The 22,809-nt window shown below is 41.7% G+C and overlaps 3 protein-coding genes across 10 annotated transcripts in view; 1 reads left to right on the top strand and 2 right to left on the bottom strand.

Annotated features, from left to right (window-relative positions):
- st6galnac6 (ST6 (alpha-N-acetyl-neuraminyl-2,3-beta-galactosyl-1,3)-N-acetylgalactosaminide alpha-2,6-sialyltransferase 6) overlaps positions 1 to 10,692 on the top strand; it is a 21,426-nt gene extending 10,734 nt beyond the window's left edge. For 3 of the 4 annotated variants that reach the window (XM_020457198.2, XM_020457201.2, XM_020457199.2), the window contains exons 4-6: positions 3,440 to 3,858; positions 4,080 to 4,187; positions 4,555 to 5,281. In XM_020457198.2, the coding sequence (XP_020312787.1) occupies positions 3,440 to 3,858; positions 4,080 to 4,187; positions 4,555 to 4,741 (714 nt within the window). In that variant the 3' untranslated portion in view covers positions 4,742 to 5,281. Of the gene's footprint in view, positions 1 to 3,439; positions 3,859 to 4,079; positions 4,188 to 4,554 lie in introns of all 4 variants that reach the window. The other variant, XM_020457197.2, reaches the window with a different exon arrangement.
- spout1 (SPOUT domain containing methyltransferase 1) lies at positions 5,034 to 9,999 on the bottom strand. The gene is made up of 12 exons (XM_020457196.2): positions 9,907 to 9,999; positions 9,692 to 9,731; positions 9,070 to 9,192; positions 8,796 to 8,955; positions 8,581 to 8,670; positions 8,436 to 8,485; positions 8,164 to 8,294; positions 7,940 to 8,012; positions 7,695 to 7,793; positions 7,475 to 7,577; positions 6,894 to 7,041; positions 5,034 to 6,497 (listed from the first exon to the last, which is right to left on the bottom strand). The coding sequence occupies exons 1-12, from the start codon at positions 9,952 to 9,954 to the stop codon at positions 6,420 to 6,422; spliced, it is 1,143 nt and encodes a 380-aa protein (XP_020312785.1). The 5' UTR covers positions 9,955 to 9,999; the 3' UTR covers positions 5,034 to 6,419.
- Positions 10,128 to 22,809, bottom strand: kyat1 (kynurenine aminotransferase 1). 5 transcript variants are annotated; one of them, XM_020457912.2, is made up of 13 exons: positions 22,598 to 22,809; positions 22,314 to 22,407; positions 21,573 to 21,631; positions 21,342 to 21,489; positions 14,605 to 14,754; positions 14,412 to 14,498; positions 13,189 to 13,314; positions 12,865 to 12,985; positions 12,651 to 12,727; positions 12,438 to 12,527; positions 11,970 to 12,156; positions 11,676 to 11,752; positions 10,128 to 11,569 (listed from the first exon to the last, which is right to left on the bottom strand). In XM_020457912.2, the coding sequence occupies exons 2-13, from the start codon at positions 22,383 to 22,385 to the stop codon at positions 11,429 to 11,431; spliced, it is 1,335 nt and encodes a 444-aa protein (XP_020313501.1). In that variant the 5' UTR covers positions 22,386 to 22,407; positions 22,598 to 22,809; the 3' UTR covers positions 10,128 to 11,428. The 5 variants fall into 5 exon arrangements, with proteins under 5 accessions (XP_020313501.1, XP_020313502.1, XP_020313500.1 ...); XM_020457913.2 differs by having other exon boundaries at positions 22,603 to 22,809; XM_020457911.2 differs by having other exon boundaries at positions 22,314 to 22,765.

Here is a 22,809-nt window from a genome sequence, read left to right as displayed (position 1 = left end):
TTGCTGCAGGAGGGACAGGCTCACTTGACAAAATGGATGGCATCATGAGGAGGCAAAATTATGTGGATACATTGAAGCAACATCTCAAGACATCAGTCAGGAAGTTAAAGCTTGGTCGCAAATGGGTCTTCCAAATGGACAATAACCCCAAGCATACTTCCAAAGTTGTGGCAAAATGGCTTAAGGACAACAAAGTCAAGGTATTGGAGTGGGCATCACGAAGCCCTGACCTCAGTCCTATAGAAAATTTGTGGGCAGAACTGAAAAGGCATGTGCGAGCAAGGAGGCCTACAAACCTGACTCAGTTACACCAGCTCTGTCAGGAGGAATGGGCCAAAATTCACCCAACTTATTGTGGGAAGCTTGTGCAAGGCTACCCAAAACGTTTGACCCATGTTAAACCATTGAAAGGCAATGCTGCCAAATACTAATTGAGTGTATGTAAACGTATGACACACTGGGAATGTGATGAAAGAAATAAAAGCTGAGAAAAATCACTTTCTACAATTATTCTGACATTTCACATTCTTAAAATAAAGTGGTGGTCTCAACTGACCTCAAACAGGACATTTTTATTTGGATTAAATGTCAGGAATTGTGAAAAACTGAGTTTTTAAATATATTTGGTAAAGGTTTATGTAAACTTCCGACTTCAACTGTACAGACTCTTGGCGGTAGTACACTACTTTATCACCGACTTCAACCCAGAGTCTCTCAGAGCATTCAGTCAGCCCGCTGACACACCTATCAAATCACAATATATAGTTGAACAAAGCAATACTCAACCAGGGCCAGATGGATTAACAGGATGTGTACTCTGAGCATGCGCTGACCAACTGGAAAGTGTCTTCACTGACTTTTTCAACCTGTCCCTGACCGAGTCTGTATTACGAACATGTTTCAAGCAGACCACCATAGTCCCTGTGCCAAAGAACACCAAGGTAACCTGCCTAAATGACTACCGACCCGTAGCACTCACGTCTGTAGCCATGAAGTGCTTTGAATGTCTGGTCATGGCTCACATAAACACCATTATCCCAGAAACCTTGGACCCACTCCAATTTGCATACCGCCCCAACAGATCCACAGATTATGCAATCTCTATTGCACTCCACACTGCCCTTTCCCACTTGGACAGAAGGAACACCTGCGTGAGAATGCTATTCATTGGCTACAGATCAGTGTTCAACACCATTGTGCCATCAAACTCATCCCTAAACTAAGGACCCTGGGACTAAACACGTCCCTCTACAACTGGATCCTGGACTTCCTGAAAGGCCACTCCTAGTTGGTAAGGGTTGGCAACAACACATCTGCCACGCTAATCCTCAACACAGGGGCCCCTCAGTGTTGCGTGCTCAGTCCTGTCCTGTACTCCTTGTTGGTAAGGGTTGGCAACGACACATCTGCCATGCTAATCCTCAACACAGGGGCCCCTCAGTGGTGCGTGCTCAGTCCTGTCCTGTACTCCTTGTTCACTCATGACTGCATGGCCAAGCACGACTCCAACAATATCATTAAGTTTGCCGACGACACAACAGTGGTAGGCCTGATCACCGACAACGATGAGACAGCCTATAGGGAGGTCAGAGACCTGGCAGTGTGGTGCCAGGATAACAATCTCTCCCTCAACGTGATCTAGACAAAGGAGATTATTGTGGACTACAGGAAAAGGAGGACCAGGCACGCCCCCATTCTCATCAACGGGGCTGTAGTGGAGCAGGTTGAGAGCTTCAAGTTCTTTGGTGTCCACATCACCAACAAACTATCATGGTCCAAACACACCAAGACAGTCGTGAAGAGGGCACGACAGGGTAGTGCGTATGGCCCGGTACATCACTGGGGCCAAGCTTCCTGCCATCCAGGACCTATATACCAGTCGGTGTCAGATGAAGACCCAAACAATTGCCATAGACACATGGCAAGTGGTACCGGAGCGCCAAGTCTAGGTTCAAAAGGCTTCTTCACAGCTTCTACCCCCAGCCATAAGACTCCTGAACAGCTAATCAAATGGCTCCCTGGACTATTTGCATCCCCCCCCCATTGATCGACTTAAAGGGGAAATCTGTAGTTGCTTCATCTATTTTTGGACTTATAAATTATATATACTGTATAATACCAGTCAAAAGTTTGGACTCTACTCATTCAAGGGTTTTCATTTATTTTTGACTATTTTCTACATTGTAGAATAAACTATGAAATGGAGGAATCATGTTGTAACCAAAAAAGTGTTAAACAAATCATAATATATTTTAGATTCCTCTATGTAGCCAGCCTTTGCCTTGATGACAGCTTTGCACATTCTTGGCAAAGCATGCAATTCCATTAGCGCAGCATTTATTTTTCAACTGAAATCAATGAGACCAGTCAGTCCTCCATGACAACAAAATCATAAACAACAGAGTAGGGCTGGCTAATAAGTCCTTAGTTTTGGGTTCATGCTCAGGTCAAATTAATTTGGCTAATCTATACTTCCATATTTCCAAGTCCTATTCTTGAAGGTATAACATTTATTGGAATGACTGGAATTCTGTTTTTTTTTATGTAAAGATATAATTGAATCGTATTATTATATGTAGTAGAAAGCTGATGGGTTAGAAGAAGCCTACATAACCAACCCATAAAGTTAAATTCAACATCCATATATGGCCAGCTATGTAAACTTTAACATTGATTTATCCTGCAATAGATGTTGTTAAATTGGTAACATTTTTGTTTTCTTCTAATGCCTCTTAAGGGGAAAGTAAGCTAAAAGTAACAGAATGTAACCAGATTACGTTACTGAGTTTGGGAAATCCAAAAGTTACGTTACCAATTCCAATTTTGGACAGGTAACTTGTAACTAACGGATTACATTTAGAAAGTAATCTACCCAACCCTGCTTGGGGGTATGATGTTTGTCTGTCTTTCTTACTCATTATTCACAATTCATTCACGATTATCCATAATGTTAGAATCCACATTATTGTAGAAGGGTTTAGAAACATATTATATTCTAATTGACAATAAGTGACTCAAATGGCACAATATATTATTTACCAATAATTTCTTTTGGGCACAAAATAATCTGAAACACAAGCAGAAAACAAATCCAACAAATGTGTAGAATCACAAGCTTGATGTAGTCATTGCGTGTTATGAATATGGGACCAAATACTTAACTTTTGACTACTTTAATATGTATATAAATGAATTTGTCCCAATACTTTGGGTGTCCTAAAAAGGGGTGGATTATGTACAAAAAGTGCTGTAATTTCTAAACGTTTTTCAAAATGAAAGCTGACCGTCTGCATTTTAACCGCATTGTCATTGTATCGTTTCAATGGGCTTGAGTACAAAGCCAAAACAAAAAAACATGTCACTGTCCCAATACTTTGAGCTCACTGTATGTTATATACTGTATATTTTCTCAGTTGTTGTTTCTGCATTCCCTCTCCAGAGTCTGACCCTGCACTGCCACCACTGTGCCCTGGTGACCAGCTCCAGCCACGTGCTGGGCAGCGGGGCCGGACCGGACATCGACCGCGCCCAGTGTGTGATCCGCATGAATGACGCCCCCCTGTCGGGGTTCGAACGTGACGTGGGGAGCCGGACCACCCTCAGGGTGGTGGCTCACTCGAGTGTGTTCAGGGTGGTTCGACGGCCAGCTGAGTTTCTCAACCTCACGGACCACCAGGCAAATTCTGCAGTAATATTCTGGGGACCACCCACCAAGATTGGTAGAGAGGCTAAAGGAACACTGTACCGTCTGATCCAGAGAGTCAGCATGACCTACAGTAACCTGTCCAGCTTTACCATCACGCCTAGCAAGATGCACAAGTTTGATACACTGTTTCAGAAGGAGACAGGGCGAGACAGGTGGGTAGAATGAAGGAAAGCTGTTATGGTGAAAGAACAATGGGGATAATGCAGAAATCTGTACAAATTCAATATATAATTACCAATCTATTTTGGCACTAATATCGATCGATAATGATGAGCACAATGTGGGGATTTTCCTGGCATCTAATGATAGAAATGTCTATCAACCTCTAAATGCTATTTTTGTTAACGTTTTATTCTACGGTTTCCTTCCACAGAGCAAAGTCTCAGTCCTGGTTGAGCACCGGCTGGTTCACAATGGTGATTGCGATAGAGAAGTGTGACAATATTAAAGTGTACGGGATGGTTCCGCCCAGTCACTGTGGGTGAGTATGAACTAATGAACACTGTTACACATAAGAAGAGGATGAATCAATGATAGTGATCTATCAAGCACTTAAATCTACCAGGCTATTACATTGTGCGTGTAATCATAAATTAGTAGTAAGCAATTAGTTAATCTATACTGATTATTATGGAACCATTGTCTCCAACTGACAGGATTGCTTTCATATAAACAACAGAACATTGTTTATTATGGTTGTCTCTGAAAGAAGCCGGACGAAGATCTTTGGGTCGGAATGTTGCACTTTAAAACAGCAGGGGGAGAATTTGTCTATGGAGCCGTTGGGTTATTGCTACCCAACGTATGCTGGTTGTCAACGTAATCATTTGTAATGCCTTTTTTTCCAGAAAAAAGCCCCAGCCCAAGAAGATGCCTTACCACTACTATAAACCCAGAGGCACAGATGAGTGTGTGACCTACCTGCAAAATGAGAGGGGTCGGAAGGGCCCCCACCATCGCTTCATCACAGAGAAACAGGTGTTTGCACGCTGGGCCAAGCAGTATAACATCACCTTCACTCACCCAACATGGTGAGATGACTAGTTCCTTCAACAAAGTTAGCCCAAGGTATGAGAGAGGTGACACACACATCTGGACCAGGGTCCTGTACAGTGCACGAATACCCTTTTTACACTACTGGACCAACCTGAGCCTAGCTGTATTGGCCTGGTTGGGCATCTACCATACAGTAGTTGCTGGAACTGTGATGTAAAGGACAACGTGAAAAGAAAATATCAGAGCCAGCACGTGTATGGTAGAGGTCGGCCCTATTATGTCAATCGGGCAATAAGTTGAATATACTTTATTATTCTTATAGAACTACACATTTCTGTGTCCCCTTCTCCGAATGGCAGCCATTTCTGTAGCTCTGTGATGAACCTGAGCTTAGTTTGTAAACATTAATATACATTCTGAATGGGCTTTTTTTTTTTTTACAGTACAAAATCAAAAAAAAAGGGATTTTGTAAATACGGTATTTCCTGTGTTTGGCAAGGAAGTTTGAAGAGGGCAACTGCAAAAATATTTATTGTAAATAAACAAATTAATTGATATTTAAATATGTATTTTTACATGTTTATAATGCTTTTGTTAAATGTCCTCAAAAGCCCTCACATAACAAGATAATGTCAACTTTACAAATTGAGGGAAGATTGTATTATTCAAGAAGTTTTAAAGGGGAAATCTGCAGTAGCTACATCAATTTTTTGAACTTGAGGAATATAACTTGAGCTTTGTTCAACTTTCTTACCCCATCAGAACTGAAAATATAAACTTGTTTTACTCCAATGTTTGTAAACAAATACTGTATAACCTCAAAGCAAAAACTCATTTTTATATCGTGTTCAGTCCTTGCATCCATAGCTCTATGAATGAGTGGTTACATTTCTCCATCCCTTAGTGAAACAGTGGGAGTACACTTGTTTCAACGCTTTAAAGGAATTCATTTGAGACCTTTATATGCTTACAGACAGTATGGCTAAAGTTATCAGTGACATGTTGTTTGTAGCATTACCGTATCCAATCTAACCTTTAATGGCTCAGTGTTAATATACCAACATCAGAACACAAGCTTACATTTATAGCGCTGTAGGTTGGCTCGTGCCAAGCCAATGGATTCACACCATGCCTGTTGAATGTAGGGGTGTGAGCTTCTGTAAGGCATTCACACAAATGTGCTATATTAGATACCAAGTAGTTTTATCCTGTCTAACCACGACATGGACGAACGTTGCCTCGTCATCATGCTTGACCCCAAGCATTGTGTTCAGCAACTTATTCTTCACGTATGTTCTGTAATGCGTCTTGAGAACAAATTACAAACTGATGCATATAAATGACTTAATTCACCTGGAATCCTATACAGAGGGGATAGTAGAAACAGAGCAAAGCTAGCATTAGCTTTAACTAGCAAAATGCTACCAAAGAGAGAGGATGTAAATAAGGAAACACCAAGAATGAGGTCTCATGGCCAAGACACTAGGTTCTTCTTCACTTGTGCTGTGATCTCTTACCCTTGAATAAATAAAAAAAACAGCACAGAATAATAATAATTATTAATCCCAGCAATGTCCATTCATTCGAACCCAGAAGTATTTAAATATTAAATTGACTCCTGGGTCAGTTAGCTTCACCCAGTTCCCCAAAAAAAGTGAATTATTTTTAGATCCTTTAGTCTTCCTCTTTGTGATGGTTTGTCAGTAGCCACTTCCTGTTATGAACCGTTCGACTTGTCTGGAAATGCGGCTGTGATTTTCTGCCTCAGGCTGGACATGGAGATCAGGATGGCCTCCTGTGGAAGACATGATCAGAGCAACAGAATATAGACTGGTCAGATTGAACTCCCAGCCAATATGACAGATTAAGGGCCCCGAGATTTTCCTTCACCAAGTAGGGCACCTGTCAAACTCATTAAACGGAGGGTTGAGTGTCTGGGGGTTTCGCTGCACCCTTGTACTTGATTGATGAATTAAGGAACTTGGCTCACCTGATTGTCTAAGGCTTAATTTAAACAAAAAAACTAAAACCCGCAGACACTCAGGCCTCCGTGGAATGGGTTTGAGATCCCTGATGTAGGGAAACCATGTTCCATTGTCAGAGTCTTTCCTGGTCAGGGAATAACTCTGACCTACAGCAGACATGTGAACGACAGTTCGCTATACTCTGTCTTCCCCTGCTACACACTCACCTCTGTGCGGATGGTTCTGCTGCCCTGGTTGGGGCAGGTGTTGAGGTACAGGTCAAATAGGACACCGGGGTCCGTCACCTCCAGGTTCTGATCAGCGTCCACACTGGCCTCCAAGCCCTGCAGACCACCAAACACAACCAACATGTGCCTGGAGAGTGAAAACAGAATAAAGTTTCAGGCCATATATAATCTCAGCTAACCCAGAATTAAAGTCTTGCATTATTGGTCAGCTGCTCGATTAAATTCTGGGTCCTTACATGTTAAGGGATTAAGAGATGCTAGAACAAGGAACTCCACCCTCTATCTTTGCTAGTTACGTACAAGTCTATGTTCCCTACTCTTCTGAAATTCTAAAGATGCTAACGCCTGCGACATTGTGATATGTCAAAATAACCAGTGACGAAAAACCCCAAAACCAGAACTACTGCTGCTCATTATCCCACGCATTCCCCACAGACTCTACGGTACCAGTTGTTGACGTAGATCTGTCCACGAGAGATTCAGTCATATACAACAATGTTATGTAACACATGTAAACAGGTCTTCCACCAGACCTTCTTGACCTCATACTCTGAACTTACTTGAATGGAGAAAGAGAAGTTTTGTCAACATCACTGCCTTTCTCAGATGTTCCAATGGTCAGATCATAGCCCTCTTTATGTGGACACTCGGTGAACACATTACCTGCAATCCAAATCAACACTTGGTAAGGTGAGATTAGTAAATTGAATGAAACTCTCAACCTCACGAAATTGAAAAGAATGGCTCCAGATGTGGAAGATATGTAAATAATACACCTACTTAGACTTGAGGCCAGGCGAACACTGTAGCCCCAGTACAGACCACCCTCTGTTCGCGGCTTGTGAGGCGCCACCACCACCCCTTTGTGTAGTCTACCATCTGTGTAAACACACACACACACAAAATACTGAGCAACTATGAGTGAAGCATCATATTTGCATGTGAATAGCTGAAACGTACTTCTCAGAAGCGCCTATTCATGGAATCAAAGATAAGCTGAGTTGGATGGACAGATGTGGACCTACCTTTATTCTGGATCTTGTTCATGTGGACAGTGACTCTGAGACCAGACTGTAGCTGCTTATCTATCTGCACCTCCTAAAAGTAGCAGAAAAATACATCAGTCCTCTACTACATCCTGCTGCTGTTGGGGTTCAATATCAGCACACAGCTTTCTCGGTCCGTTGACCTACGGTTCTTCTTATGGCATATTACCAAACTTTATCATCATATCGAGACATCTACTCACCTTCCACATTCCACAGTTGACTAAGGAGCCTTTTCCTGGTTTGCTAGGCCGATCGAGGACCACCCCCTCCCGGTACTCACACTCATCATCCTTCCTCATGTGGTGAGGGCTGTCCAGAGGGTTGAGCAAGCCTTAATGGGAAGGCACCAACACACGGTTAGGGCAACTATGGCTGTACTAGAACATTCATTATAATGTTTACGCCATGACATATGTTCATATATGGTTGGGAAAACCAGGAATGGAGGTGGAGTTTTCAGCTACTCACTCACCGGCATACTGTAAATCTTTATGCATTGGGAAGAATGATTTGCGCAGGTACCTTGGAAAATAATACAAAGGGAAGAGGATTCAAACCATAGTCAAAGACAGCAGCTGCGTTTGACTTAGTCTGTTATAAGTCAATGTAGTACTTACTGTGGGCATTCCAAGAACTGGAGGATTCTAGCCAGTTGAATGCAGGCTTGACCCTTCTTGCCGACACCATTGAATTCTCCCGCAACAGTCCTGTGAAATAAAACATTGTGGATCAGTATAATTATACTGCCACTGTCAAGACCTAACATTTAAAACAGCATCAATTTACTAAAGACATGAGCCTAAAATAAGATGCACAGAAACAGAGGTCTTACTTGACATCCTCATCTTGTTCGTCAAATATGATGATCTCGTCGACACAGAACACGACGCAGGCTCTGGCTATCTGTCCAGCCAGGTATGTGCGGAGTTCTGTAGACTGGGCATTGTCCAGGACAGAACCAGGCAAGGCCACGCTCACTGTGTACGACCGTCCTATGGTTGCAGATACGGGAGTCAAAATCATACATTATTTTATTCTTATGCATTTTTAAAGATAGAGGGATCATAGTGGAATAACCAGTGGGGTGAAAACCTAATCAATATTACCTGATCGGTTTTCCCTCTGACTCTGCTGCAGTGCTGCCTCAGTCTTCTCCTCCTCCTCTTGCTTCTGCTTGTCAAGTTGATGAATAAGCTTGGATTCTTTGATTTGCTTCTTGATCTCTTTTCCTATTATTCAAGAAAAAACATGAGCTGGATTCACAAATCAACAAGTAGTAGGAAAGGAAGTCAAGGTGGTTACCTAGTCAGTTGCACAACTGAACACATTCAACTGAAATGTGTATTCGGCATTTAACCCAACCTCTGAATCCGAGAGGTGCGGGAGCTGCCTTAATCGACATTCACGTCATCGGCACCCCAACGGCAGATTTTTCCACCTTGCCAGCTCGGGGATTCGAACCAGCGACCTTTCGGTTACCGTTAGGCTAAGATACTAAGCAGTGTACACTTAGCATCTACATAGGCACATGGCAATAATTTCCATTTCATGTCTTGAGAGTCTGCTTATATTCACGGTTGTGATTTCTGATGTAGTACAAGACTGAACTCAATCCCAACTGGGGTCAGATAACACATGTCTGTAAAAGTGCGCATGCCCCGATAATCAACCATCGCGATTAGTTTGGCAAGTTTTTCACAATAATAAAGTTGGATGAAGGATGCTTACGTTCCGCTTTCCATTTCTTCCAATCTACTCTGTCCTCGCCCTGTAAAACATGAACATATACACACCATGTTAGTTAGCATTATGCTAGCTGGCGAACCGATGTAAAATTACAGTCGTTTATCGTAAAAGAATCCCTAAAATCTCAATATGTGTCTGACACGAATGGCCTCTTTTACACATCAGAAGACAACGTATGACGTCCAAGTTTAAAATACCTGAGAAGAGGACAATTTGGGCTTTTTCGATGCAACGCTGTCCGTCATCTTTCCCTGCAACCAACACGTGAAAACAGAAACGGACACTTCCGGTTCGCATAATACATTTTCAAAATAAAAGTAATCTACCAGCCTTAAATCAAACATGATTGCTCTAAACATGTCATTTACACAAACCTGGTAAATGTAGATGATTTCATAAAAAGCAGGACTCATTCAAATTTAGCCGCTTCAAAACTCTTTATTTTTACAAGATCAGCATACAGTTTTATGCAAATAAGCACACTTTGGGACAATTTCTGAGTAGACCAGTTGATAATACAAAAAGAAAATTCACTAAAAGATTTAAGGACATTGTTGGGTTCTGAGAATATGAAATCTACTTCATGTTACTGAGAGAGGGTCTACACCAGAAGTGAATGGTTATAGGAGGAAGGTATATAATGTGTGCAACTAAGCTTGAAATGTGTTGAGTGCAGGGAAGCGATTACATGTGGCAGGCATTGATAAGGAGAGACTCAGAATTAGAACCTTACAGCATCAAATACAGTGATGTCTACCAAAGACAGCAAATTCAATGCACATCTTTCCCTTGGTCTCATTTTTAAATGTGCATTAATGTCATTCAGAGCAGTTAAACAAAAATATTCAAATCAACAGTAATGTGATAAAATTATAGTGCACTCTAGATGGTGATCACATCCATGCAGGACGGATGATTACTCTAAGTGGTTGATTACTACCGTATCAGGACAGATTTGAAAAAAAAAAAAAAAAAACTGCCAACTAGAACAATCAGAACTAGGAGTGTGACTGACTATGCCGACATATGCCTTCATGACATTGTAGATATACACAGTATCCAAAACATTAGGAACATCTGCTCTTTCCATGACAGACTGACCAGCTGAATCCAGGTGAAAGCTATGGGCCATCCACTTCAAAAATCAGTGTAGATGAAGTGGAGGAGACAGGTTAAAGAACAATTATTAAGCCTTGAGACAATTGAGACATGGATTGTGTATGTGTGCCATTCAGAGGGTTAATGGGCAAGACAAAATGTTTAAGTGCCTCAATGGGTTATGGAAGTAGGTGCCAGGAGAACCGGTTTGTGTCAAGAACTGCGACGCTGCTAGGTTTTTCACGCTCAACAGTTTCCCATATGTATCAAGAATGGTCCACCACCTGACGGCCATCCAGCCAAATTGACAACTGTGGGAAGCATTGGAGTCAACATGGGCCGGCATCCCTGTGGAACGCTTTGGATAAGAGTCTATGCCACAACAAATTGAGGCTGTTCTGAGGGCAAAAAGGTGTGCGAATCAATATTAGGAAGATGTTCAGGACACTCAGTGTACGTTGACAAAGGAAAACATCCTATGGAGGTCGATTCCTACAGTACTACATAGTGTAAACAAATCCAGAGGTGTTGAATATGGCTCGGTTCAACGGAGCAGACTTAAGTTGAGCTAGGGTGGATAAAGGCAAAACAGGAAGGGTTGTCTGTGTGCCTTCTTCATTTTCAGTCACTCCACTTTCTGAGGATATCCTCAGCAGCGTTCAATGTCGAGTCCTCCTTGACGAAGCAGAATCGAATGTAGTTTTGGAAGTCCTTGCGGTGCTCAGGGCTGTAGAAAGCCGAGACAGGGATAGTGGCCAAACCCTGCATTATGAAGAACATATAGAAAGTCAGGATTACATTATGCATCATCCATACCATGTCAACATTTCAATATTTAGTTCAACCTAAACCTCTCCCCTCTTGTTACCTTCTCTTTAATGAGCCACTTGACAAATCTGTAGTCATAAGGTTCATCCTGAGTGCTTGGATCATTCAAGTCAACCTCTTTGGGAAAAAAACAGTTATGAAATATTAAGAGACATTGAACCATTACTTCATATGCCCATATTAACCAAGACAAATTTGATGAAGCTGAAACATTGTTACACTCACAAAAGCGGATCCATGAAAAAAAAACACATTGCAACACTCGCAAACAGATAAATGACATTTTAACAACCAGATACAAGCAAACACACTGTACTGGTACATTAATACTCACTGAAAGAGGAGATGTCTGATATCATGAAGTAGCCTCCCTCGGGCAGAATGGGCTGCAGGCCAACACTCTCCAGACAGGTCGCCAGCTTCTTCCTCTTTTGATTCAGCATCTCAGGCAGCTGCAGGAAGTAACTCTCTGGCGTCCCAAAGAGCTCGTACTCTCTCTGGAAACCTTGGGCCACCGCCTCCTGAGTGGGTGCAAGAGTGAGTGTGAATGACTCACCCAAAGCATGAGCTGGAGGATGTTGTCTTACCTTTGAAAGTTAACAATTCAATTTCAGATAAGATTTAGACTGAATTTAAAGACAACTTCCGTCAATTTAAAAGTTGTGAGCAAGACATACAGTATGCTCACCTTCCTCATTCAATAGGCAAGTTAGTTAAAGTAAATAAGTCAAGAAGTTAGCGTAAGGGTGAGGTCATATGTCTTTATACACCAACAGTAGTGGTTTAGAAATCAGTCATAAACCTGAGCGGCCGTGGCACAGTGGTACACAGAGTTCTGATGGACGGTCTTCAGGTGCTTTACAATGGGCCCTGCTCCAATAGCCCAGCCAACCTGAAACAAGCATCATTGCAATACAAACAATATGGATTAGATATGTCTTAGTCAATTCAATACACACAATATAGATTGCATATGTGCCTCAACTTGAGCATAGTATTTCAGTGGGTTACCTACCTTCCACCCTGTAGCACTGAAGCTCTTTCCTCCGCTTCCTATCGTGACAGTCCGCTCCCACATCCCAGGAAGACTGGCTTGAATGAAAACAGTCAAAATCATATTTAGCTGCATCAGGGCATTATTACCATACTGCTATCACCGTTGATCATGGCTATTACATCATGCTATAGAAACTGTGCTGCTCGTCTCAATTGAATCCACTGTCTCTCACCTATCTTCACGTGCTTGGCACCGTCATAAGTCAGCCACTCGTACACCTCGTCACTGATACACACCACATCGTGCTTTATACACAGGTCAGCAATCACTTGGAGCTCCTCCCTCTTATACACCTATGTGACAAATAGGAGATGTGGTAGGTGAGAAAAGTCAGTGATTAAGGTGTTTCTAATTCAATTGCACTGCCAGATTACATGGTTAACTGTGTTTCTGCACAGATCGTTTGCACGACAAGAATGTTACCCGTAATATGAAATGGATGAATAGCTCAAGGATCACATTGAAACAAGTCTCACCATACAGTGGGGGGTCTCACCTTGCCTAATGGATTGTTGGGAGTGTTGATGACAATGGCTTTGGTGCGTGGGTTGAATTTACTGGCCAACTCCTCAGAAGATAGGACCCAGTCTGCACTAGTCAGGGCCTTGCCCCCCTCCACTCTCTAGGACAACACAACCTCAGCTTTATGTTATCTGGACTTCTCTAAATTAATTACATGCACACAATAAAATAAAATCACCTTGACTAATCTGTATCCCCGCTCATTGACTAGGTACCGGTACCCCCTGTATATAGCGTAGTTATTTTTATTATATTCCTTTCAAATTAAATGTTTTACTTTAGTTCATATTTTAAGTCTTTCTTGAACTGCATTGTTGGTTAAGGGCTTGTAAGTAAGCATTTCACAGTAACGTCTACCCCATCTGTATTTGGTGCATGTGACAAATAACATTTTATTTGATGCAATTATTGTCGATTGTTCAGATTAATATAAAAGTTTAATTAAAAGGTTTACATGCTTTGCAAGGAGAACAATTTTCCTAATAATTATGTTTACATGGACCCATCTGAAATCAGGCTACTTCATGGAACTTTGATAAATGCAGAATATCGGCAATCAAAATAAACGTTCTACCACAGTGTCCATGTTATTTGAGAAGCATAGTTGATTATGAGTTCGGACATACAAAAGTATGTGGACACCCCATTCAAATTAGTGGGTTCGGCTATTTCAGCCACACCCGTTGCTGACAGGTGTATAATATTTTTTAATCGAGCACACCGCCATGCAATCTCCATAGACAAACATTGCCAGTAGATTGGCCTTACTTTACTGTAAAGTTTGGTGGTGGAGGAATAATGGTCTGGGGCTGTTTTTCATGGTTGAAGCTAGGCCTCTGTTCCAGTGTTTAAAGTCTATGTGAAAGGCTCGCTCGGCGCTGCCACATGCGCAGATCAAATACACTGCTGGAATGCCGATTAAGGGGTTTACATGTCTTAATCATTTGAAAGATTGCTCAGAAAACCAGGTGTTTTAATGGGCATATGCTTACTTCCATTTTTACCTTAAGCAGAGAGGTGTTTACAGGACTATTACATAATCTGCCTACTGACATAAATCAGTTTAATATCGAATTACTGTGCATGTAAACATTATCAATGAGCTTTAGGCTAGCACTTACTGTTACACAATAGGAAATGGGCCATGAAAGGTACGTAAAAATATATATATATATTTTTTTTTATCACACTACTCACGGGCCTCAGTGGCACATAGACACCTTTTCCTCCTGCCATCTTCACCATTGGCTGATAGCAGTCGAAAAAAGGTTCAATAATGATGACCTAGAAGACAGAAGTGACTGACTGATATGAGATGCACAGTAAAAACTGTGCATCTCAGTAGAGTTGCACCCTTTGTCTAGGTGTTGTTGACGATAGTCACTGTTACCTCATCTTCTTCATCGACCAGGGCTTGAAAGGTGCAGAAGAGAGCCTGGTAGGCTCCGACAGTGACCAGGATGTCCTCGAAAGCATCAATCTCATGTCCCACGACTCTACCAAAGAACTTAGCCAGGATAGACACAAGAGGGGGATGGCCCTAGAGAAGAACAAAATAAACCACACACACTTTAGAAGAATTAACACGCACATTACCAAGCTTCTTATTTGTGGTGCTGGGAGTTACCGTCCCAAAGACCAACAATGTAAAAACAAAATGTGTGTGTGCGTGTGTGTATATACAGTGGGGCAAAAAAGTATTTAGTCAGCCACCAATTGTGCAAGTTCTCCCACTTAAAAAGATGAGGCCTGTAATTTTCATCATAGGTACACTTCAACTATGACAAACAAAATGAGAAGAAAAAAAAAATCCAGAAAATCACATTGTAGGATTTTTTATGAATTTATTTGCAAATTATGGTGGAAAATAACTATTTGGTCAATAACAAAAGTTTCTCAATACTTTGTTATATACCCTTTGTTGGCAATGACAGAGGTCAAACGTTTTCTGTAAGTCTTCACAAGGTTCACACACACTGTTGCTGGTATTTTGGCCCATTCCTCCATGCAAGATCTCCTCTAGAGCAGTGATGTTTTGGGGCTGTTGCTAAACAACACGGACTTTCAACTCTCTCCAAAGATTTTCTATGGGGTTGAGATCTGGAGACTGGCTAGGCCACTCCAGGACCTTGAAATGCTTCTTACGAAGCCACTCCTTCTTTGCCCGGGTGGTGTGTTTGGGATCATTGTTACGCTGAAAGACTCAGCCACGTTTCATCTTCAATGCCCTTGCTGATGGTAGGCTTTGTTACTTTGGTCCCAGCTCTCTGCAGGTCATTCACTAGGTCCCCCCGTGTGGTTCTGGGATTTTTGCTCACCGTTCTTGTGATAATTTGACCTATTACATAATAATACCTATTGCAGATTCAGTCTTCCCAGCCTCCTGCAGGACGACAATTTTGTTTCTGGTGTCCTTTGACAGCTCTTTGGTCTTGGCCATAGTGGAGTTGAGTGTGACTGTTTCAGGTTGTGGACAGGTGTCTTTTATACTGATAACAAGTTCAAACAGGTGCCATTAATACAGGTAACGAGTGGAGGACAGAGGATCCTCTTAAAGAAGAAGTTACAGGTCTGTGAGAGCCAGAAATCTTGCTTGTTTGTAGGTGACCAAATACTTATTTTCCACCACAATTTGCAAATAAATTCATAAAAAATCCTACAATGTGATTTTCTGGATTTTTTTGTCATTTTGTCTGTCATAGTTGACCTATGATGAAAATTACAGGCCTCTCATCTAAGTGGGAGAACTTGCACACTTGGTGGCTGACTAAATACTTTTTTGCCCCACTGTATGTATGTATGTATGTATGTATGTATGTATGTATGTATGTATGTATGTATGTATGTATGTATGTGTGTATATATAAATAAAACACGTTTGGGGTCACTTAGGAATGTCCTTGTTTTTGTCCATTAAAATAGATCAGAAATACAGTGTAGACAATGTTGTAAATGGTAGCTGGAAATGGCAGATTTTTTAATGGAATATCTACATAGGTGTACAGAGGCCCATGATCAGCAACTCTTCTGTTCCAACAATTTTTGACCTGGGAAATGAAGGCTATTCCATGCAAGAAACTGAAGATCTCATACAATACAGTGTCCTACTCCCTTCACAGAACAGCGCAAACTGGCTCTAACCAGACTAACAAGAGTGAAAGGCCCTGGGGAACAACTGAGCAAGAGGACAAGTACATTAGTGTGACTAGTTTGGGAAACAGACACAAGTCCTCAACTGGCAGCTTCATCAAAGTCAACAGTGAAAAGGCGACTCCGGGATGCTGGCCTTCTAGGAAGAATTGCAAAGAAAAATCCATATCTCAGACTGGCCAAGAAAAAGTAAAGATTAAGTTGGGCAAAATAACAGACACTGGACAGAGGAACTCTGCCTAGAAGGCCAGCATCACGGAGTCGCCTCTAAACTGTTGACTTTGTGACTGGTGTTATACGGGTACCATTTAATGAAGCTGCCAGTTGAGGACGTGTGAGGTGTCCGTTTCTCAAACTAGACACTAATGTACTTGTCCTCTTGCTCAGTTGTGCACCGGGGCCTCCCACTCTTTCTATTCTCGTTAGAGACAGTTTGTGCTGTTCTGTGAAGGGAGTAGTACACAACATTGTACGAGATTGTGGCAATTTCTAGCATGGAATAGCCTTAATTTTTCAGAACAAGAGTAGACTGATGAGTTTCAGAAGAAAGTTATTTGTTTCTAGCCATATGGGGCCTGTAATTGAACCCACAAATGCTGATGCTCTAGATACTCAACCAGTCTAAAGGCCAGTTTTATTGCTTCTTTAAAATGAGATGTTTACAGCTGTGCTAACATAATTGCAAAAGAGTTTCCTAATGATCAATTAGCCTTTTAAAATGATCAAATTCGATTAGCTAACACAATGTACCATTGGAACATATGAGTGATGGTTGCTGATAATGGGCCTCTGTACGCCTATGTACATATTCCATTTTAAGAAAAGCCATTTCAAGCTACAATAGTCATTCACAACATTGTCTACGCTGTATTTCTGATAAGTTTTATGTTATTTTAAATGGACATTTTTTTTTCTTCTTTTCTTTCAAAAACAAGGACATTTCTCAGTGACCCCAAACTTTTGAACGGTACTATTAAAAATAAAGGAAAACCCTGGAATAAGTAGCTGTGTCCAAACTTTTGACTGGTTCTGTATATATGCCACACACAATTTTACCTCTGCGCATTTATTGTGATGGACGTTTCTGTACAATACATTTTTCTAAACAAAAAGACCATGTAATTTCCTCACCATCTTACATAAGCACGCCCCACTCAAAAAATGTAGAACTAAGAACAGATATAGCCAAGATCTGACTGCCCTTGACCAGCACAAAAACATCCGGTGGCGGTCTGCAATAGCGTTGAATAGTCCCCGCGATTTGCAACTGTTCAGGGAAGTCAGGAACCAATACACACAGTCAGTCAAAGCAAAGGCTAGCTTTTTCAAACATAAATTTGCATCCTGTAGCTCGAACTCCAAAAAGTTTTGGGACACTGTAAAGTCCATGGAGAACAAGAGCACCCCCTCCCAGCTGCCCACTGCACTGAGGCTAGGTAACACGGTCACCAACGATAAATCCATGATAATCGAACATTTCAATTGGCATTTCTCTACGGCTGGCCATGCTTTCCTCCTGGCTCCCCCAACCAACAGCTGGGGTCATCCTCCTCTTCAAAGGGGGTGACTCTCTAGACCCGAACTGTTATAGACCTATATCCATCCTGCCCTGCTTTTCTAAAGTCTTCGAAAGCCAAGTTAATAAACAGATCACTGACCATTCCGAATCCCACCGTACCTTCTCCGCTGTGCAAGCCAGTTTCCCATGGGTGCACCTCAGCCACGCTCAAGGTACTAAACAATATAACCGCCATTGATAAAAGACAGTACTGTGCAGCCGTCTTCATCAACCTGGCCAAGGCTTTCGACTGTCAATCACCGTATTCTTATCGGCGGCAGATTCAATAGCCTTGGTTTCTCAAATGACTGCCTCGCCTGGTTCACCAAGTATTTCTTCGATAGAGTTCAGTGTGTCAAATCGGAGGGCCTGTTGTACTGTCCTCTGGCAGTCTACGGGGGTACCACAGGGTTCAATTCTCGGGCCGATTATTTTCTCTGTATATATATATATATATATATATATATATATCAAAAGATGTCGCTCTTGCTGCCGGTGATTCCCTGATCCACCTCTACACAGACGACACCATTCTGTATACATCTGGCCCTTCTTTGGACACTGTTAACTAACCTCCAAACGAGCTTCAATGACATACAACACTCCTTCCGTGGCCTCCAACTGCTCTTATAAACAAGTAAAACCAAATGCATGCTTTTCAACCGTTCGCTGCCTGCACCCACCCGCATCACTACTCTGAACGGTTCTGACCTAGAATACGTGGACAGCTACCTAGGTGTCTGGCTAGACTGTAAACTCTCCTTCGACTCATATCAAACATCTCCAATCCAAAATCAAATCTAGAATCGGCTTTCTATTTTGCAACAAAGCCTCCTTCACTCACGCCGCCAAACTTATCCTAGTAAAACTGACTATCCTACCGATCCTCGACTTCGGCGATGTCATTTACAAAATACCTTCCAATACTCTACTCAGCAAATTGGATGTAGTTTATCACAGTGCCATCCGTTTTGTTACCAAAGCGCCTTATACCACCCACCACTGCGACCTGTATGCTCTAGTCGCCAAACCCACTGGCTCCAGGTAATCTATAAGTCTTTGCTAGGTAAAGCTCCGCCGTATCTCAGCTCACTGGTCACGATAACACCACCCACCCGTAGCACGCTCTCCAGCAAGTACAGTGCCTTGCGAAAGTATTCGGCCCCCTTGAACTTTGCAACCTTTTGCCACATTTCAGGCTTCAAACATAAAGATATAAAACTATTTTTTTGTGAAGAATCAACAACAAGTGGGACACAATCATGAAGTGGAACGACATTTATTGGATATTTCAAACTTTTTTAACAAATCAAAAACTGAAAAATTGGGCGTGCAAAATTATTCAGCCCCTTTAAGTTAATACTTTGTAGGGCCACCTTTTGCTGCGATTACAGCTGTAAGTTGCTTGGGGTATGTCTCTATCAGTTTTGCACATCGAGAAACTGAAATGTTTTCCCATTCCTCCTTGCAAAACAGCTCGAGCTCAGTGAGGTTGGATGGAGAGCATTTGTGAACAGCAGTTTTCAGTTCTTTCCACAGATTCTCGATTGGATTCAGGTCTGGACTTTGACTTGGCCATTCTAACACCTGGATATGTTTATTTTTGAACCATTCAATTTTGCTTTATGTTTTGGATCATTGTCTTGTTGGAAGACAAATCTCCGTCCCAGTCTCAGGTCTTTTGCAGACTCCATCAGGTTCTTCCAGAATGGTCCTGTATTTGGCTCCATCCATCTTCCCATCAATTTTAACCATCTTCCCTGTCCCTGCTGAACAAAAGCAGGCCCAAACCATGATGCTGCCACCACCATGTTTGACAGTGGGGATGGTGTGTTCAGGGTGATGAGCTGTGTTGCTTTTACGCCAAACATAACATTTGCATTGTTGCCAAAAAGTTCAATTTTGGTTTAATCTGACCAGAGCACCTTCTTCCACATGTTTGGTGTGTCTCCCAGGTGGCTTGTGGCAAACTTTAAACAACACTTTTTATGGCTATCTTTAAGAAATGGCTTTCTTCTTGCCACTCTTCCATAAAGGCCAGATTTGTGCAATATACGACTGATTGTTGTCCTATGGACAGAGTCTCCCACCTCAGCTGTAGATCTCTGCAGTTCATCCAGAGTGATCATGGGCCTCTTGGCTGCATCTCTGATCAGTCTTCTCCTTGTATGAGCTGAAAGTTTAGAGGGACGGCCAGGTCTTTGTAGATTTGCAGTGGTCTGATACTCCTTCCATTTCAATATTATCGCTTGCACAGTGCTCCTTGGGATGTTTAAAGCTTGGGAAATCCTTTTGTATCCAAATCCGGCTTTAAACTTCTTCACAACAGTATCTCGGACCTGCCCGGTGTGTTCCTTGTTCTTCATGATGCTCTCTGCGCTTTTAACGGACCTCTGAGACTATCACAGTGCAGGTGCATTTATACGGAGACTTGATTACACACAGGTGGATTGTATTTATCATCATTAGTCATTTAGGTCAACATTGGATCATTCAGAGATCCTCACTGAACTTCTGGAGAGAGTTTGCTGCACTGAAAGTAAAGGGGCTGAATAATTTTGCACGCCCAATTTTTCAGTTTTTCAGTTTTTGATCTGTTAAAGTTTGAAATATCCAATAAATGTCATTCCACTTCATGATTGTGTCCCACTTGTTGATTCTTCACAAAAAAATACAGTTTTATATCTTTATGTTTGAAGCCTGAAATGTGGCAAAAGGTCGCAAAGTTCAAGGGGGCCGAATACTTTCGCAAGGCACTGTATATCTCACTGGTCATCCCCAAATCCATAACCTCCTTTGGCCGCCTTTCCTTCCAGTTCTCTGCTGCCAGTGACTGGAACGAATTGCAAAAATCCCTGAAGCTGGAGACTTACATTTCCCTCACTAATTTTAAACATCAGCTATCTCAGCAGCTAACCAATCGCTGCAGCTGTACATAGTCCATCTGTAAATAGCCCACCCAAGCTACCTACCTCATCCCCATATTGTTTTTATTTACTTTGCTGCTCTTTTGCACACCAGTATCACTACTTACACACCGTCATCATCATCTGCTCATCCATAACACCAGAGTTAATCTGCTAAACTGTAATTACTTTGCTACTATGGCCTATTTATTGCCTTACCTCCTCATGCCATTTGCACACATATAGATTTCTTTTTTTTCTATTTTGTTTTTGACTGTACACTTGTTTATTCCATGTGTAACTCTGTGTTGTCGTTTCTGTCGCACTGCTTTGCTTTAACTTGGCCAGGTCGCAGTTGTTAATGACAACTTGTTCTCAACTAGCTTACCTGGTTAAATAAAGGTGAAATAAAAAATTAAAATGTCTTGAAAAAAGGTGTAAAACATCAACCACAAATGTGCTGAGGTAAAATCAAGTGTGTGGCACACACAGACACTATTGTGTTTTTCTCACGAAAGCATGTGTATACTGATGCATTGAACATCCTCCGTTGACTGCTTTGCAGAGGGCCTCTTGGATGTAGCTTGGTGGGGAGAAGTCAGGAAAGCCCTGGCCTAGATTCACCACCTTGTAGTCAGCAGCCAGCTGTGTAAAATCAACCCTGTCAATACAGAACAATTGATAAACAACAATGTATGATATATGTGTATGATACGCACATATGAGCCATTTCTGTAAAATTACCATATATTTTTGTCAATTCCCTCGATTCTGCGAGCATGTAGCTGGCGTGCCATGATTAACTGAAATGAAATAAATGTTAATTTACTTTATTAAATAGTCAATTGAAATATGTTGAGGATTTCACATTGCTCTTTAGAGCATACAACTCCTTATAAAATATACTTGAATAGCCACAAGCGGCCATTTCAATAGCCTGACCCTGGACACGTTGTTTAGTCACCTGAGGCATGGGGCTAGGGAAACCACTCTCAAATTAAATTGACATATCTATGGCTGCAATGATTGACAGTCTGACATGCCAACATTTTGAAGATATATTGTTTGCTGCTTTCAAGAGAACTGGGAACTCAGGAGGAAAAAAATAACTGACTGGGGAAAATCATTTGAATGGTCAGTCATCCAGCTCGGAATTCCAAGTTGGGAACTCAGGCCTCTTTCCAGAGTGGTTCCCAACCCTTTTCATTTACTGTACCACCAACTGAATTTAGCTCTGCCCGGAGTACACTTTCATGTGCATTTTACCAGTTGGCTTATGTTCTCATCTCAAATAACCCCCGTGAATAGGCCAAGTAACACCAGGGATCCAAGTAACCCCGGGTGGGAACCACTGTTTTAGAGCGCCAATCTGAAGATCACTGACGCCATGATTTGACGTTATTTTTTCAAAGTTCCCTGTTGTCTTGAAAGCACAAAGAGAACATGTAAAAGTGGTTACTTGTTCATATCGGAAGATACCCATACCTTATGATCAAGTTCAAAAATGTTTCCTTTCCAACTATTCACAGCCACATTTGCCGCTACTCTTCTTAGCATGTCAGTGAAGAGTGCAGATTACCTTGAATCAGTTATCAACCATTAGTGTAATGAACCACCCACACAACTCAGGCTACGCATTCAATTAATGATTAGCCACAATAAAACTGGTTAACACTAAATAATCTTTGACTAGTTCAGTTTGACATTTTAAGCTGGAGGCTATTTATCTTATTAAGGTTATCTAAATTCTAGTAAAACAAAAATATTACCTGACCTTGTAACAGAATCAACGTTTGCAAATTCGAGCTATACGTTAGTGTCTTTAACCAACTCGCTGATGTTGTGCTAGTGTGCCGACTGCACTCCTTCAGCTGGGGCAAAAAAATAAATTATTAAAAACTCCTTCAGCTGGGGGAAGACGTCACGATACTGCCCCCGAACCTTGACCCCTCCGTTTTGATTATAACTTCCCGTATAGGCG

The sequence above is a fragment of the Oncorhynchus kisutch genome, linkage group LG23 (assembly GCF_002021735.2).
Source record: "Oncorhynchus kisutch isolate 150728-3 linkage group LG23, Okis_V2, whole genome shotgun sequence".
NCBI classification, from domain to species: domain Eukaryota; kingdom Metazoa; phylum Chordata; class Actinopteri; order Salmoniformes; family Salmonidae; genus Oncorhynchus; species Oncorhynchus kisutch.
This window is presented reverse-complemented; position numbering and strand designations above follow the sequence as displayed.